This window comes from Alligator sinensis, unplaced genomic scaffold (genome assembly GCF_000455745.1).
Source record: "Alligator sinensis unplaced genomic scaffold, ASM45574v1 scaffold7_1, whole genome shotgun sequence".
NCBI classification, from domain to species: Eukaryota; Metazoa; Chordata; order Crocodylia; family Alligatoridae; genus Alligator; species Alligator sinensis.
In genome coordinates, this window is record NW_005841843.1 from 5,484,984 (window position 1) to 5,503,216 (window position 18,233).

At 36.9% G+C, this 18,233-nt stretch overlaps 1 protein-coding gene across 3 annotated transcripts in view; it reads right to left on the reverse strand.

Moving 5' to 3' along the window:
- Positions 1-1,039: 1,039 nt before the first annotated feature.
- The window catches only part of PANK3 (pantothenate kinase 3), a 32,395-nt gene continuing 15,201 nt past the window's right edge, over positions 1,040-18,233 (reverse strand). For 2 of the 3 annotated variants that reach the window (XM_006015706.3, XM_025205755.1), the window contains 5 exons: positions 17,173-17,426; positions 16,333-16,509; positions 13,483-13,606; positions 10,333-10,458; positions 1,040-8,284 (listed from right to left, as the gene is read on the reverse strand). In XM_006015706.3, the coding sequence (XP_006015768.1) occupies positions 8,234-8,284; positions 10,333-10,458; positions 13,483-13,606; positions 16,333-16,509; positions 17,173-17,426 (732 nt within the window). In that variant the 3' untranslated portion in view covers positions 1,040-8,233. The remainder of the gene's footprint in view (positions 8,285-10,332; positions 10,459-13,482; positions 13,607-16,332; positions 16,510-17,172; positions 17,427-18,233) is intronic. The other variant, XM_025205748.1, reaches the window with a different exon arrangement.

Consider the following 18,233-nt stretch of genomic DNA (forward strand, 5'->3'; position numbering starts at 1 on the left):
AAACTATTTACATATGCTTTCTATTGACTGCTGTATGTTGACAGAGGGCTTATGGCACTAGAGAGAGGTGTAACTCAGACAGCAGAAATAGGCACTTAGTGGATGTATACAGTTCTGTGGGAAAAACACATTTTAGGGTGGATTAGCTTCTATTTTAATTTTAAGACACAAGCTACTGTGTTATGGTACTAACACTCAAAACATCCATCTAACTTAGCATACAAAGAGAGTTAATTTTTTTGAAAGTGGATTTCAGGGCCTGTGCAGTACAATTACAAAGATAAGATATTATTTATATAAAAATGTAAAACGTAGGTTAATGCCAGTAACCATACACATAGATAGTGCTTGGCACTGATGACACAGGTGAAAATGACTGTAACTACCCAAGTAAACTGATATGCACTAAAGCTTAAGCACATGGGTGCTATTCATGAGGTTTTTATTTAGAAACTAGTATTTTCTTTTGCAGAGAGCTGTAAAACTCCTTGGGCCAAGTGTAGATCTGCGCTCTCTCAGGATTGTTGATAAAACTAGAATATTCAGGGTGAAATTAGAAGCACTGTGTTGCCTTTACGTTAATCAAGCAATTATTTCATTTAACTGAAAGAAGTCAGTCAAACCAAATAAAGCCAGGTTACATGAATATTACCAAAAAGCAGTAAACTGAATGTGGAAACCAATACAGGTTCCCAAGTTCACCAGGAAAGATGGTTTTGATATTGCAACTGCATGGCTATCACCACGATCATGGTAGCTGCACAGAATATTTCATTCTTCAAAGTTAGCAAGTTAGGGCAATTTACGAGCTTTAAATTAAAGCATGAAACAAAATAATGGAATCCACATCAATATTTAGTAATGCAGGAACACAATCAACTTTCCCTTTACACTGCCTTATAGAAGTGCAGAAGGTGAAGAGAAGAAAAGATAACACAGACGTGTTCCTTTACTATTAAATCACCTATAATAGTACAGAGCATCAATTACTGATGTTACACATGACTAATCCAAGAAAGGAACAAAGGAGAAACATGACTGAACAACCTGGAGTTATTTATTAGGAAAAGTAAGACAAAAGTACTGTTTCAACATTCATACAGAACAAACATTAACAAAACCAGGAAAATAAACTATAAAAAGTAGGCCCAACATACTGAAATTGGTTTATGGCAGTATGAATAAGTAAATTAAATTCAAACTTCAATCATGCAAACAGGCAGTTAAGATTTATACAGTTTTAATGGGGATGAATTACAGTATTGGCCACAGCTTGGCCACAACAAAAAGACTTAGTGACATATTAAAGAAATCTATTCTGTACATTCAGTAATGAGCATCTATAAAATGAAAAATAAATTAAACAATTTACAAGAGATGTATTATAGATTACATAAAGGTATAATTTAGTAATTTTACAAATAAAATTTGCATCACATCATACATTTTTTTACATCACATCTTCAGTGTCAGAACAGTAAACAAAAAAAGCTGAGACATAACATGAGTACAATGCAATAGAATAAGGCAACTGAACCAAAATGGCTCATAGAAGAAAGTCTTCTCCACATGGGTTTGCAATTTATGAATGTGCCATCCCTTCTGATAAAGAACCAACCTCGCTGCTAACCCCCAAATTCCTCCTGCCTCCCTCTGAAATTACGATTTGGTCATTAGGTGGTCTGCATGCTGCAAGACAATTGCTTGACAACCAAGATAAAAATATGTATGATTAAAATGCCAAAAGTCCTATTACGACCAGTGTAAAAAAAAAGATGATGCTGCCTATCAAAACAAAATTTTCCTTATTCTCCATCATAATTCAAATACCCAAATATTCAACCCCATTACTTTTGAGCTTCTTGGCATTGTAACATAAAATTTCTTCATGTTTTCATTCACAACTCTTTTTCAAATCTGAATTAATGCAACTGTTCCAAGTCTTTGTATTTACAATGGTCTAAAATTTATACCTATGAAATTGTGAAAATGTTTAATTAAAATTAAAATATACGACTCTAAACTAACAATTTGTATTCCATATTTTAGATTCTCTTATGGATAGGACCAATTTAACATTTCATCTTTAAAAGTAGTTTTAAATACATATATTTACAATTTTCAAACAAAAATGCTTACAGTTATGGCCATACTTTTTGAAGAATTAACAAAGGATGTATGTCAAACCATTACAGGTGGTACTAAGAACTGTTTTTACTTTAAACAGCTACAGTGACAATGGATGGTAAACTGTAAGATTAATACCTAAACTACTCTTACAACTGAAATCTAGAAATGGAAGATGATCTGATATAATACACAAACTAAATGTTACCTGCTTTACAGAAAGCAGCATAGAAAGCCCATCCCACAAATGACTTTCGACATTAATGAACCACAGAATATAAACTAAAAAGGTAAGCTTGAAATAAGGCCAGAAGAAATCTGAGTGATAAATTTCAAGTCAGTCAAAAGGACCAGGTCATAAACATAGTATTTACAACTTGTATTTAGATTTTAAATTTTTCAACAAGTGATTTAGCACCAGCAGTAATATGCAAAGTGGCATTACTGTGTTCTCCATTTAACTACATTTGAGAAGACCTTGGAGCCTAATCTTGCTCATTACTGCTTAAGGTAGTACCTACTTAAGTCATCAGGCTATTTGGATATCTACAGTGTGTGCAGGGCTTGGCACTCCATTAAACAACCAGGATTACTTAAATATTCTTCCGTTAGCACATCTCTTGATGTTTCCAGGAGGGCTGGTTGTTACAGTGTTCTATACACATCAAGTGTGAGCAGGTTAGCAACTTGCCAAATAGCCTCGCTTGCAGACTTTTGTTTTCTTTATTAAAAGACTTCACTAAAGATTTTTTATTATGGATTATAGAATATTGGTAACAGTCTTTGGAATGTATTAACAGAAGCCATATTATAACTGATACACAGGGCATTTGAGAACATTGTGGAATATCACTGGGGAATAACCCCAGTAGACTGCATAAGGCATTTGTGGTCCTCCATATTAGCTCCATCTCAAATACAAACTTTGTTTCTGCAGATTTAGCTAACTGACTCCCAAACTGTAAGCACAGCAAGCTAAAAGTTACCCTTCCACTATGGTGTGGCCTAAAACCGAGGTCTCGCAAAACTTCACTTCAGTTATTGTTTCTATAACATGTTTGCTTGCTTTTGTACTATAACCCATGTGTGTCTGAGTCAAACACTTAAATCTTACACAACGTTTTTGTTAATTCCTCCTCTATATATTTTTTGATTTAAAAAATATATATATTTGTAGGAAGGATGAAGAAGCCTGCTTCATAAGGAAAACATTATCATGTTAAAAGGTACCTTCATTATGGGTTCAATAGTTGCAGGAGAAATAGTGGATTGTACCTAATTAGCTGTACTGACACACACACAATACTTTTTTTTTGCTTTAAATGCTAAACAAAATTGTCTAGTCTTTGATTCTGTTCAGAATTGTGCTCTCTTATCTTCTTACAATATCGGTTATTTCAGAGGGTGCATAATGAATGCAATATACTTATACAGCAGTACAAAGGCATGAGTGCAAGCTGAATAATTACATAAGAGACACTGGACACTTTAGGGAACACAGATTATTTTGCTCCAAATGAAAGCACTTGAATTATATGAAAACAAACTCTCACTGCTTTCCTGAAACATTTAGGGAATATAATTTATTGCCACCATTATTTGGAATGGACCAGTTTCTAAAAAATATATTTTTCCTGAACCAATGTAGGTCCAAAATGTGTAAAAGCTGTGGTGTAACAAAGACTATTTTCTCCATGCTAAAAGAACAAGGAATACCTCAACCTAGATATACAGGATACGTACTAACCACCACTTAAAAGCAAGAGAAACGTAACTCCTCAAATAAGATTAACAGTCCTAATAATACCTTTAGAAGGACCATAGTTACACTTCTCTTCAATTTTTAACACACAGGTTAAGCTAATAGTACAACCTAGCTTCTAACTCTATTAATGCCATTAATTTAAATAGTGCCAGAAGGTATTTTATGAAGAGCTGACAGGACCTTATGGATACTTCGTTGCTGGAAGTATGCAAATCAAAGAAAAAAGGCTGACATCCTCAAAGGTGCCTAAGTACCTCTGAGGACCTCTGCCAAAGCTCTTAAAAGAATAAAAAGGGAAAGAAAGGTTATCCATACTGCTACTCTCTCCTAGAGTCTAAATTTAATGAGCCCTTCTAGGAAGTTGTTTGTGCAAGTGGCAACAATCTACTGGATTCATTAAAAAGGACTCAGCATAAAAATACTTACAGAAATGCTATATTTCCCCCAATGTGTTAACAGTCCAAAATGCACCAGAGCAATATTGCTTCTCATTTAAAGTGGTTAGCTCCCTTAAGCAGATTTGGAAAGGTTTTTGAAGTAGTTAAAGATTTTCTAGCCATACCAGCCAGACCATAACGGTATTTTCATATAAAAATGAAGTGTCTGATATAGAAATAGCTAAACTTAGGTGGCTAAAAAGTTAACACCACTGCAGAGAGACAATGACCTCTTAAAGTCAGAAGTGACACCTGGGGCAGGGCCAAATGAGAGGGATGAATGAAAAGAGACTAGTTTAAGTAATTATTTCAACAAAAGTAGAATAGTTTGCCAGGAGACCAACAAACTTGTATCATCTTCCTGACTGTTCTGTGTCAGGTCTGAGAGATCATTTACAATGCTGATAAAAGTATTATTGTTGACATCTTTAGTAAGTGTTACAGAATGAAAACAGTAGAACTATTGCCAGGAATGCTCCTGCATTAAGTTCCAGAGCTAGCAAATCCAGCATTGTTGGCACCATATGAGAAATGAAAGGCACTCATGTGGTTGCTTTATCTGGGTGTTACTACATTCAGAATGAGCTTGCTTCTTCCTTTAAAGGTGAAGGAAATGGTCCCACTTGAAGAGAGAGCAGTTCAGAAAACCTGTACATTTGAAAAAGCATTTGCTGCGCTTCCTCTGCTAGATTCAGCTGCTACTTGATTTAGTTTACAGCAAAAGGACATTGACTAGCTCCGAGGAAGAAATATTAAATGTGAAGTAAGAACAGCAAATATGAAGAATCAAATCACTTTGCTGTACAGCGAGTACAGACTTTTGCACTGTACATAGGAATCCAGATGAAAAGATCTAACGCTAATCTCATAGGGCACTTTTATACATGCTCCAGGGGTCGTGGTGGCAGTGGTGGAGCTTTAATTAGAGTGACTTCAAGAGCCCCTCTAATTAAGGCACCTCTGCGTCTCGTGTATTAGCATCCTTGTGCTTAAAAAAGGTGGCGGCGGCATTTGAACTAAAGCTCCTTGAATGAACTTTAGTTTAAGTGTCCCTGCTGCCAATTTTAAGTGCAGGGACGCTGATGCATGAGACTCAGGAAGCAGCTGGAGCGCAATAATTACCATGCTCCAGCAGACTCAATTAATCGAGACTGCTCCAACACACCAGAATTCCAGTGCAATGGAGCAGCCTCCGCACTTGTATGTGTATATATCTATAAATCTCGATCTCAGTATAGATATCTGTAATGTCTACCAACTTGGATGACAAAAGGGGCATCAAATTTTCTGTTTTGAAAGAACCAAACACATCGCAAAAACTTTCCTGAAAATAATCCTTATTGATGTGAATTACCCATATTGTAGATTAGGGGCAGAAAACTTTTCTGGTATTTTTTGGAGAGGTCAACATAATCATACTGATGGAACTATAGAACGGAAGCCATCTTTTTCAAGTTCAAGAGAAGAAGTTTATTCCTAAATTGTCAACATGTTCTGTCTGTTATTCCAGAACTGATTAATTGTGTCCTGAATTGACCAGGGTAATTTCTCTGTTAGATAGACTTCCTAAAAAGACTAGACTGGAAAAGGAAAGTTGCAACTAAATCTTACTTTCATATCTGCTGGTCAGTATATATAAATTACTTTTAATTACTATTTCAAAAACAATTCTTAGGTTGTGTTCCAGTACTACAGGATATATAGAGAATAAATTAATCTCAGCATTTATCTGGACTAGCTGAACTGTTTCTTGCAAGAAACTGCAAGAAGCATGAGACAGAGGTGCTCCAACATCTAAGAATGCCATGAATATAGGATGTGAAACTCTATATGAGGTTACTACAATAAATCTACAAAAACATTTTCCTTTGTGGAAAACTTATAGAATAAATGTATTTTAATGAACTATCGTTACAAACCATCATACTTCTTGTACTATGTCATAGCTTGAAACTTGTAGCAGCTTTTAGAGAACACGTTACTCAAGATGTGCTCATCTGCTTCACAGACTGAAGATAGCCTTCAAAAATAGGATCACTTAGAAAATGGAAAACCTCATTCTCCAACTGAAGCAATATTTCAATATATTCAAAATGGATATCTGCCTTCAGTACCCAGCAGCAACAACAATCAAACTATGTCTGAAGTTGGCACTGTTCCAAGTTGAATAAAGTGGCTATTGGTACAAATCATTGCACTTTGGGACTTTAGGAATTTCTAAAATCTCCAGTTTAAAAGGAGTTCAACTTAAAGAATAGAAAGACAAGTTTTACCTAGTACATTCAATCCTTTCTGTGTACATTGTGGGTTAGGGAAAATGGTTAAAAATTCAGATGCTGCTATAATGGAATATAGCAATGTTCTGGAATTGTTTATTAATCTTTTTCATTTTATTTTATTTTTTTAGATTAACACTCATTTATAAACATGAAAATCTAATTTATCAGTAAATTTTATTCTGATGTTTCCTTTAGATTCAAAAGAGAAAACCTCTCTCATTAATGTACTATAAAGCTGGACATTTCTTATTAGAGACACTAAATATGCTAGCACATAGCTGACGATCTCTGAAATGGTCTTTCTAATCTAGTAGCTCATCTCACGGCAGCACTAGACATCACAGTAAATACACTACTGTAAATTTTTTAACCACTGTGAGAACGAAATATTCAGGCAAAAAAGGACTAGTTACAAAATATGGAATTCATCCCAAGGCCACAGTTCAATACGCAGTTCCAATTATTGCCAAGTGTACTGAATACTGGTCCTTTTGACATTGCAATACAAACTCTGAAACCATTGTAAACAAACCTCCAATTCCAAATACATGTATAAAAATATTGTTAATTTTTAATAAACTCAAAGTTGAGATTACATCTCACAAAAAATAAAGAACTAACCATCCTTCAAACCAGTAAAAAAGGAATTGAAGCTATGCATGATTACTCAGAAAGATGATCGACACTTCAGATTTACAAACTTTAACACTACTGCTATTTTAGTCCTTGGTCTCTTTTGGGTAGATTCTATAAACTGTGCCAGGTTTTATGGTGGATTTGATAGTGAAAATGGTAGAAATCAAAAGTCTGCTTAATCTAGACAGGTCCATTCTAAAGCCTTGCTGTTCTTTGACTCAAACCTAATTCAGAGAGATGGTCTTGCCAAGATTCCCCATGTGCTGCCTATTTGAGCAACCATATCTCAGAAACACAGATAAAATGGAGTTGCAGTAGTAGCTGCTACTGCCCTTCTCTGCTTTTTGCTTACAAGGCAGAGATTTTTTATTTCCTCCCTGTTTTATATCAAATACCATGATCAGTGAAATGTGTTTAATGTCATAACACTTTACTGTCCTTAATGTAAGAAGCCATTTTTAAAATGCATACAACTTTCCTTTTTCCTTTTGTTGATGGCACCCTGTTTTTTTTTTTAAGTCAATGTTTTGAAACGTACAAAGGAAATTCTGCTGTTAGAACAAGGCAAACAAGGACTAAAACAAATAGATTAAAATAAACCACCTACACCAGATTACATACAAAACAGATTTGCTTAGCATTAAAGCCCAAAATATTTTAAGTGCCAGACGCATAAGGAGCTGGAATTCTCTCTTTTGGAAGCTTGTTTTTCAGAGGATGTATTGCATATTAAAAGTTCAATACTGGTTATGTGTACTGGAGTACATCAAACAAACAAACAAACAAACCCCTCTAATATTTTACTTATAAATGCCCAACATGGTAAGATTCCACTTCTTTAAAATGGCAATATCCAGCAGCTTACCACGTTTAAATTTAAAAACATTTACAGTAAAACCACTGCTTTTTTCCTTTGGTTCCCATTGATTTAAACGATGCAGTAATGTCATCCAAGTGGAAAGCAGCTCAGCGTAAAGACATCTGGTTCTTCAGCTGAAATTCGGCAACCCGAGAAGAGCACCAACAGCTCCAAAATACCCCTGTTTATTTAAAGAAAAGAGCTGTCATTCTAAGTTTGAACCATAACATTTAAAATTCAGCATTCAGCAATACATTTCTTAACCCAAAGTGAGGACTTGGAAAGAACAACGTTTACTTGTGCTACACTGTCCTTCATGCGAGGTTTCCAAAGCTCTACAAACACAAACCCTTTGCTCTTAAAAGAATGCTTGCCCTACTTGACTGTTCCCTAAAATTTACGAATCTCATTAGACTCTTTCATTTACTAATGTATCTTAAGGATTTCCAAGCACATATCAATGATACTTGACCACACACAGCAAATGCTTTTCAGAAGAACTGAGAAATGACAACTGCCCTGTGACCTTTAACATTCACACCAATGTACTACTCTAAACTTCTCCTCCTAATTCCACCCTAGTCTCCTACAGGTAACATCTACTAGTAGTAAGTGCCTTGTTAGTGTAAGTTCTGGCCCTGCTCAGCAGTGGCCTACACTCTAGAACTCACTGAAGGAAAAGACAAGGACCATAGAATAAAACTGTTTTTGGAAAGGCCCAAACATAGCAAGCTACACTCTGGACTGAATCTTTACGTTGCAGACAAATGCAAGAGCCATGCCTTTGTTATAAAACCACTTCTTGCACTTAATTGGAATAAATGCTAAAAGAGCCCTATTATGATCTCCAGAGACTTTCAGACCTTGCCAAATATCAGAATCTAAAGCCAAACCAAGCAGAACCCACAGACAATTAGCAAGGAAGTACAGCTAAAGTCTAACAACTTCAGATACTATCACTGTGATGCCTGCTCTAACAGTCATCTTGGTTCCATATTCAAACTGGAACTAAAAGAAAAGGAAAAAAATGGAGAACTGATCAAATAAAAAGATCTGATACTGAATGTCATATACCACTGGCATTCTGTAGGCTTATAGCAGATCTATTAGAGTTTACTGATCATCTTCCAAGAGGCAACAAGTTGACACCCTGCTGGACCATAAGACACTTTAACATGGATTACCTGCAGTCAAACCAGGACATATTCTCTCAGTATGAAGAATCAGCTAATTTTGCAGAATGTATCTGTAGGCAGGTGTTAGACCACCAATAAAAGTAAACAAACGGTTCTCCTCAAATTTGAAATGTTCATTGTAAGCAGCAGTTGTATCAAGATTAAAAGCAGTCCAGGCCAACTAGGATTCTGACCTGTAACCTTTCAGGATGTGAAAATATGCTAACAAAGAATAGTATAAATGTCTGGTCAGTGGCCACTTCTTTACATCCCTCAAACTGTTAGGCTGCAGAAAGATGCACCCCATACTTATTGCCCTGTTGAATAATCATCTACTCAGAAAGGGAAGGAAAGAAACCTCTTCAGCAGAAGTTGATGGCATTAAAATATTTCTGCATTGTCTCCAAGAAACTGTGGGGAAAATGGAATTTTCCTAAAATGACTAAGGTCTTTCCTTTCAAGTTCTACTTTGAAATGACCCAGAGAATGGATACAGGCAACTGCTTCTGCAAGACTTAGAACACTAACACCTACCATGAACTTTACATATCAAGATGGAGCTGCAAGATGGAAATATTGTTTAAGTGTCAATGTTATGTAAATGACATCTAGTAGCTTCATGTATCCCAGAGTTCTCAAGAAATGAACATACGTTAACACTGCATAAAAATGAATTCAGGTAAAACAGAGAATGCATGTTCAATGCATACACTACAAAGGGTTTTATTTTTCTGACATATTCAGTTCTTGAGGCTATTTGCCATCAAACTTCAATGATGCATAACCTGTTCAAATCCCTTCACTGCCTGTAGATTTGGTAGTGAAATGCCTAGGTGTTTAACTGACCAGAAGACTGCCTCATCCAAATAGGACAAACTTAGCCATTGAAATTTGCCTACTGATTCTTCATGACCCCCTAATCAAAACTACCTATTGAAAATTAACACTACTGTGAGCATTCTGAGTATCTGATGGGTGTCTGGATATTACTTTTAAGAGGTGAGTTGGAGATTACAAGTAAGAATTTCTTTATTTGTAAGTGTTTATAACATACCTCATGTTCTAGGAACAGAGCTTTTAGCTGGCCTTTTGACCAGTAATCCAGTGCATATGCAAGAAGCTTCATTGACAAAGTATTCACACGTAAAAAATTGCCAACAAAGACAACTCTGTTTATTTTCTAAAACAGAAAGAACAAAAATTGAGCGTTATACGATTCCTCAGTATCTAGAGCAGCTTTACAAATCTTTGACATAAAAATAGGTTGTCACATCTGCCAGTATACAGTTTTGGTTCAATCTTTAAAACATTCCAGAACTAGAAGAGATCAGCAGTAGAGATATTTAAAATCCAAAGTTGCACAGTTTTACAAAATAGGAATTATTAAAAAAAGTGAAACAATCCAAACAAAAAGTACAACTAAACCAAATATCTTATTTGTGGTAGAGCAAGACTCATTGTCTTCATAGCCCTGTACAATGCTGCTTGATCCATATGCAACAAGGCAGCACTGTAAAGAAGCCAAAGACAATGAGATATTACAGATGTTACAGATGTTCCTTGGCTCTGAATACATACAGAACAAGACCGTTAGAATGAAACTAAAACGCATACTAGGCAAGTGATAAATGTAGTCAAATTTAAATTTTCAGTTTTTTCACTGTATTCTCCAATTGTGGAGACATTTAAACTGAAAATAAAACTGATGAGATTAAGCTCCAGTGACTGAATGAGACTGAGAATTAAACATATAAAATAGGAGAATATTTTACTAGAGCACTTACTAGTGACACATGAATATTCATTCAAATTAGGATAAAACTTGTGGCATGTCCATCTGTTACCTGTGCTCACAGGAATAACACTTATCTGCCTAATCCCCTTTTCATTGTGAGAAGTTAGTATTTTAAGGTACAGAAATATTTATTAACTCTGTTCAGTGGTGGTGTGGGGAAAATGAAGCTCTTTAAGAAGAGTTTAATCTGGGACCAGATTATATTTAATAAGAATCTTACAGTTATTACATAGCATCATTACTGGAATGAATTAAGGTCAGTCTAGGGGTTTATTGGATTACTGGGGTTTATTTATTCACATACTTAAGGTATAACAATTTGATTTCCTTTGCTCATTATATTATATTTTTAAGTTACTGTGTACTCTTACCCTTCCCATTTCAATGTAGGCTTTTTTTTTTGTAAGACAGCAAAGACCCAACCCCCACCCCAAAAGCCCTTTACTGGAAAAAGTTAGATACTAAAGAGAGGGAGGGATCAGCAATGGAGATGAAGACACACTCCTATTTCTTATTTTAAAGTGACTGCTGGCTAATAGTGTCTTCGTTGGAAGCTACACTCCATCTTGCTGACTACCGAAGTAGAAAAAGCCTTCTCCTCTTCCACAGTCTTCTTTCCTATTCCAGCCTTCACTGTGCAGTTCGAGGGCGTCTATATTTCTTATTTCCTGGCTCTCATTGCTATTCACAGTTCTATGCAAAGAGTAGTGAAAATAATCCTCAAATTTATTCTGGGACTATTAGACAAATCTCTGAGAAGATGCAATGGAGCAATCCTTCTTCAGATTCACGGCCACTGAAGTTTCAAAAGTGAAATTTTGCAACAGTTAAAAACAATTTTTATAAAACAGCTCAAATTTGGCAAAACCCAATGCTTTTTTCACCACATTTTTAATTGGGAGAAGACTTTCATTTATTATTCATATATTATACAAAATCAGGATTGAAAGGGAACCTCAGCAGGTCATCTGGTCAAACCCTTTTCAAAGCAGGACCATCCCCAACTAGATCACTGCAGCCAGGGCTTTGTTGAGCCAGGCCTTAAAAACTGCCAAGGATGGAGATTCCACCACCTCGCTGGGTAACCCATTTGAGGGCTTCACCACTCTCCTAGAGAGAAAGTTTTTCTTAATATCCAACCTAAAATTCCCTTGCTGCAACTAGAGACCATTGCTCCTTGTTCTGTCATCTGCCACCGCTGAGAACAGTTTAGCTCCATCCTCTTTAGAACCGCCCTTCAGGTAGTTAAAGGCTGCTATCAAATCCCCTCTCAGTCTTCTCTTCTCTAGACTACATAAGTCCAGTTCCCTCGGTCTCTCCTCAGAAATCATGTACTCCAGCCCCCTAACCATTTTCATTGCCCTATGCTGAACTCCTGCTAATCTGTTTACATCCTTTCTGCAGCAGGGGCCCCCCAAAACTGGACACACTACTCCAGATGTAGCTTCACCAGTGCCAAATAGAGGGGAAGAATCACTTCTCTCCATCTGCTGACAATGCTCTTATTAATGCAGCCCAGTATGCTGCTAGCCTTCTTAGTAACATGGGCACACCACCGACTTGTATCCAGCTTATTGTCCACTGTAACCCACAGGTTCTTTTCTGCAGAGCTGCTGTTTAGTCAGTTGGTCCCAAGCCTGTAGCAGTACACAGGATTCTTCTGTCTTAAGTGCACGATTTTGCACTTGTCCTTGAACTCATGTAATTTCTTTTGGACCAATCCTCCAAATTTGTCTAGGTCACACTGAATCCTAGCCCTAACCTCCAGCATATTTACTACTCCCCCATGCGTGGTGTCAACTGCAAACCTGCTGAGGGTGCACTCCATCCTATCTTCCAAATCATTAATGAAGATCCTGAGCAAAACCGGCCCCAGGACTGACCCCTGGGGCAGTCTACTTGATACCAGCTGCCAACTAGACATTTAACTGTTGTTCACTACCCGCTGAGCTCAACGATCCAGTCAGCTTCCTATCCACCTTGCAGTCCATTCATCCAATCCATACTTCCTTAGCTTGCTTGCAAGAATGCTGTGGGAGACTGTATCAAAAGCTTTGCTAAAAAGTCAAGGTACATCACATCCACTGCTTTCCTCGCCTCCACAGAACCAATTCTCATCATAGAAGGCAATCAGGTTAGTTAGGCATTACTTGCCCTTGCTGAATCCATGCTGACTTCCCAATTGCTACTACTACTACTACTACTAGAGAATGAATTCTCAAGCCAGATGAATCTTAAAAGGCATTCTGAACTGCTGCAGAGCCAATGGAAGTCTGTTTGCTTCATCTGAAAACGTGGTAACAGGTTTGAAAGGACAACTGTTAAATATTAGCAGTTCAAGTAACTGGAGACCCCACAGTAAGAATATAAAGTTTTTCTGACACTTCTCCCACCCTCCTTTGAGTTTACCTCGTTAACAGCACACATCCGTGCTACAGACCCAATATTATTGGTGATGGTAACCAATGTGGCTCTAGCCAGGTCTTCTTTACTAACAGATTCTCTCTTCTCTTTGTAGATCATATTCCCAAAACTGGAAAGAAGAGGGGGCGGGGAGAAAAGTAGAGAGTGATACATTTTGCATTTACAACAGGTTTTGAGTATAGTTTCCATGCCAAGAGCAGATTTAGGGGGATGGGTATACAAATTACTTTCTACGAGTCAGCTGCTCTATGGTAGCTGCCTGAGGGCATGCTTTTACCCTGTGGTACATGAATGCTAAACCATGCTGGCTTTACCTTTCACCTGCCATGGGCTGAGAGCATGCACATGGACAATCACTGTGGAGCAGATACCATGCATTAAAACCTAGTCCCTTTTTCGCTTGGGGGTAATTAATTTATCTGCCTTTACATCTCCTATTTATTCCAAATTTTAAATATTTTTTTTTTTTCAAATCTTCATTAAAAAGGTAATACTTTAACAAGTGAGGTTATGATGCATTGTTGCTTCTCTTTCTTCTCTGGAAATTTCCAGACCAGCTAAGAAAATGAGCCCCTCCTTTTTAGGCTATGAAATTTAATGAAGATATAGCTTGTCACATTATTTTAGAACGTAAGAATATAGGAAATGCGGTACTGGGTCAGACCAAGTATCCAGCCCAGTATCCCATCTCTAACAGCAGGAGTAGATGCTATGGAGGGAGAGCACTGAGCTGGATGTACCTAGAATGATCTCCCCTATTCAATACCCTCCCTGGCACCAACCATTATTGGTTTAGAGATGCTGGAGGAAACATCTCCAACCAATGTTTCCTTTTCCTGGGTGCTACTATTCCATGCTAGACAAAGCACAGGGAACTAATTCTGAGTCTCGACAGCCAATTCTGCAGCTTCTGAAAAGTCAGCCTTTATTCCTCACTTCACATATAATCCTTCCGTTGTTCTCCAGACAGCTGAAGCAAAACTGAGGGGCATATAAATAACAGAACGTTTACCCACTATAAAACACTCCAAAACTGAAATTGGTATTCATTTTTGGAAGCGTCACAAAATCCCAGAAGAGAAAAAGCAGAGAGAGAGCATACAGGAGATGCCAACTTATGTAAAAGAGAAAAAATTTCCCTGGGGAGGGAGTGCCTGTTTAAGAGAAAAATAAATTCAAGCAGCCATAGAAACAGTTAATAGTCAGTGGAAAGACTGATAAGTTCATTATTTGTCCATATTAAAAACTGTCTGCTTCAAGTTCACTAGCCTTTCCCCTCTAGTTTCTCCCAAGTTCCATCTTCCAAATACCTAGAAGCTAATGAAGCACAAACCAACTAATAAGCAAGCTATACAGTTTGCAGAGTGAAGTATTAACTGGCTGCTGTTGGAGGACTGCCCAACTGTCAAATTTCCTGGTGGCATAATTACCCACCGAACTGAAACTGGCTTAAAACAGCTTTACACTTACAAAACATTGTGATGAGCTAACAATTGGGTTTGACAGAAGCTGCAGAGGAACTGAATAATCAGTTAGTTATTCTGAATGTTTAATACAGAGAAACACTAAAGCACAGAACTGAGTGGTAAGTTCATATGTTGAAATGAAAAGTAACTCCCAGAGCTGACAAATTGTGGCAATTAATTTATAGAAGCTCAGAACTTTCCAAGTTGAACAACACTAAGTGAGTGATTCCTTAATTGTGCATATTACTTCACCACTAGCGACTCTGGCTTTGTCTACATCATGAAGTTCTGCTGACTTAGTTAAGCTGACTAGAAGTGTGAAAAGATCACACGTGTGGCTATGCCAGCAAACCTCTCAGGGCAGACAGCACAGACTAAGCCTTGTAACATAGACTAAGCTTTAGTAATAACAGCTGAAATTCTAACTTCTCTCACTATTCCAAACCTAAAGCTTATGAAAGGGCAAAACAAAGTATTGTAATAGGGGTCGGGATGATAGATGTTGAAATCAGCACGTATTAAACTACTGTGTGGACATTATTGCTCAAAATATATGTATTTGCCTTAATTGACTGCAGAGGGATTAAACTACAATGAAAAAAGTCCACTTCTGAGTAACAGCAACTTGAATTTATTCCCATTAAGCCCACACTGTAAATCAATTTGTTTAAAATTTCCCAGAGTATCTGCTGCAAAAAAGTGTCAGAAAACACCCAGAGATATTTCACAATCAAAAAAGCCTCAAAAATCAAAATTAAAAATAAATCATTCCTATGGTTTGTGTTTATATGCAATATATAAATAAAAACAGTGGCTAAAGAATTTCGCAACAGTTCAACTGGCTGATCTACATGTACAAAAACAAGTGAAATCAATCTAGAAAGGAAGAGATTGCAAAACAGAGGAAAACATGGTGGCAAATTAAATACTGGCTACTACATTCTCAAAGATCTTGGCCAAAAATGTTAAATTCATTGAGGAGTTTTAACAATTTTTTCTTTTTTCCTTGCACTTTCTACATGCTTTTCTCTCTTCTGATGCATCATCTAGGGCATTAAAAATATATATTTGCATATGATGCTGCGCTTCAGCTGTTGGGGTCACAGTATTCTACAAAAGGCAACTACTGTAGTATTCCTCTCTTGCCAGCAATTAGATGTGTTCACATGGTTTTAAAATTTCATAAAACTTAAGAGTATATTTAAATACAAACACAATTTAATTAGCTGTAAAAATAAGTACACAAAAAGCAATTATTCCTGATAAGTGATACTGAACTAACATCTCTTTTCAAAATCCTTCCATTTCTGTATTGAAGGAATTCTCAACAGCAGTTTGTTATAAGGCTACAAGCAAGTCTTTTGCTTACCTAGATGCTACTGCCCATCCTGGCAAGCCAAATCGTTCATAGTCTCCTCCATAAATATCACGGACCAGCTTGTCAGCATGTGTACTATCCCCTTTGGATGCCATTTCAAGAGCTTCTTCAAAACTTTCACAGCCAGTTAATAAACTGCATAAACCTAAAAAGGTCCCTCCACCTAGACTAATTAAAAAAAGAAATAATTACTTTTACATGGTAATTCCTTTAATTAATTAACAATCTCTGCATTAGGTCATAGATTAGTACGCAGTGCAACTTGCTTGCTAAAGAGTTAACTGTGAATCAAGATGAAAGTGTTTATGTGAACTTCATTTGTCAAGCTAACTTAACAAAAATATAGAATGATTTGGAACTGTAGTTCCAGGGAAATATTTTCCAATAAGTAAAGTTACTTAATTTTCATACTGGGATCCTTAAATGTCCTACTTGTAGCAGGAAACAAAAATAAACACGAATATCAGTTGGGTCTGCAGAGATGACCTGAAATATCTACATTCAGTCCTTGGTCTCAGGCTTTTTTTTCCTTCAGCGATCATCATTTTAATAGAGCAGAAGTCTGGATTCACTGGAAATATGGTATATAATCAAAACCAAATAACATGACAATATCAGGCATTGTGGACTAAGTTCTGCTGCAGATTAATTAGCACTGCAAACACTGACTACACGTCTTAGCTATGAGGACAGGTAGATCGCTGAGGATAGACAACAATTAATTATGTTGGTAATTAATCCAAAAAAATTGCAGGAAGCAATTGTTTGAAAACTTAATATTAGATTCATTATTCTGTGTACAAATTATAACTTGCTGTTTAAAATCACTACCTTGTTCCAGTTACTCTCTTGTAGTTGTCTTTGGAATGGACTGCTAAAATACTGACTCCTGAACCAATGTTTACAACCAGCAGTGGGTATGGGTCATCCAGGTTAAAAGGCATCTTTTGGCATCTCTCAGGTTCTGAGGCATTTTCAAAGTAATAGCACTCTGCCTGGCCATTAAAACTGACTGAATCTATATACAACAATCCTTTGACAAGGCAGTCAAGCTCATCCAGTTTGTGCAGCTGCAGGTTTCCAATCTGTGAAAAAGAAAAGGGCAATGCTAGTAATTCATACAATAGGTATGTTGGTCTTACCTATATGCAGATGCCTTTGCTGTCAGTTCGTGCCACAGTTAGCAACTACTGCTGCCAAACACAAGAACAAATGCAAATCTATTTCATTCTGGTGGTTCCATACACCGCTGCTCAGTAGCTTTGCCGGTATGAAGTGTATTCTGGGCATTATCCCAGCTGACAATGGGAAAATGGCAACCAACAAAAAGGGTGCAACTGTCTATACATGCCTTCTTCTTGCTACTATATGACAGTAAAATAACCTTTCACTAGACTAGAACTTAGTAAGCTATTTTGCTACCACTGAGTGAGAGAGGCTAGCTTTAAGCCACTGTAAAAAACTTTTTTTCTGGGTCATTGCAGACCAGATTTTTAGCAAACACCCCAAAAATCACCCTCAAATATTCTCAGTCAATTTAACATATTTGCAAACCTACTTAGTTTTTTGTATTACCTCTGGAACCATCTTGAACACAAACATTCATTTGTAAAGTGACAAAATATAAATGTCTCAAATGTTTAAGAGCTTTGGTTAGACAACTAATTAAACCTGGCCCGGCTGTATGAGTGATCGTGGTCCACGGGCCAAGTGCCCGGAGACTGGAAACTAGCTAATGTGGTTCCCATCTATAAGAAAGGGAGGAAGGAGGACCTGGGAAACTATAGGCCCATACGCCTCACATCGGTCTTGGGGAAAATCCTTGAAAAAAATCATTACGGAGCACATCTGTGAGGGGCCAGCAGAGGAGATCATGCCCAGAGGTAATCAAC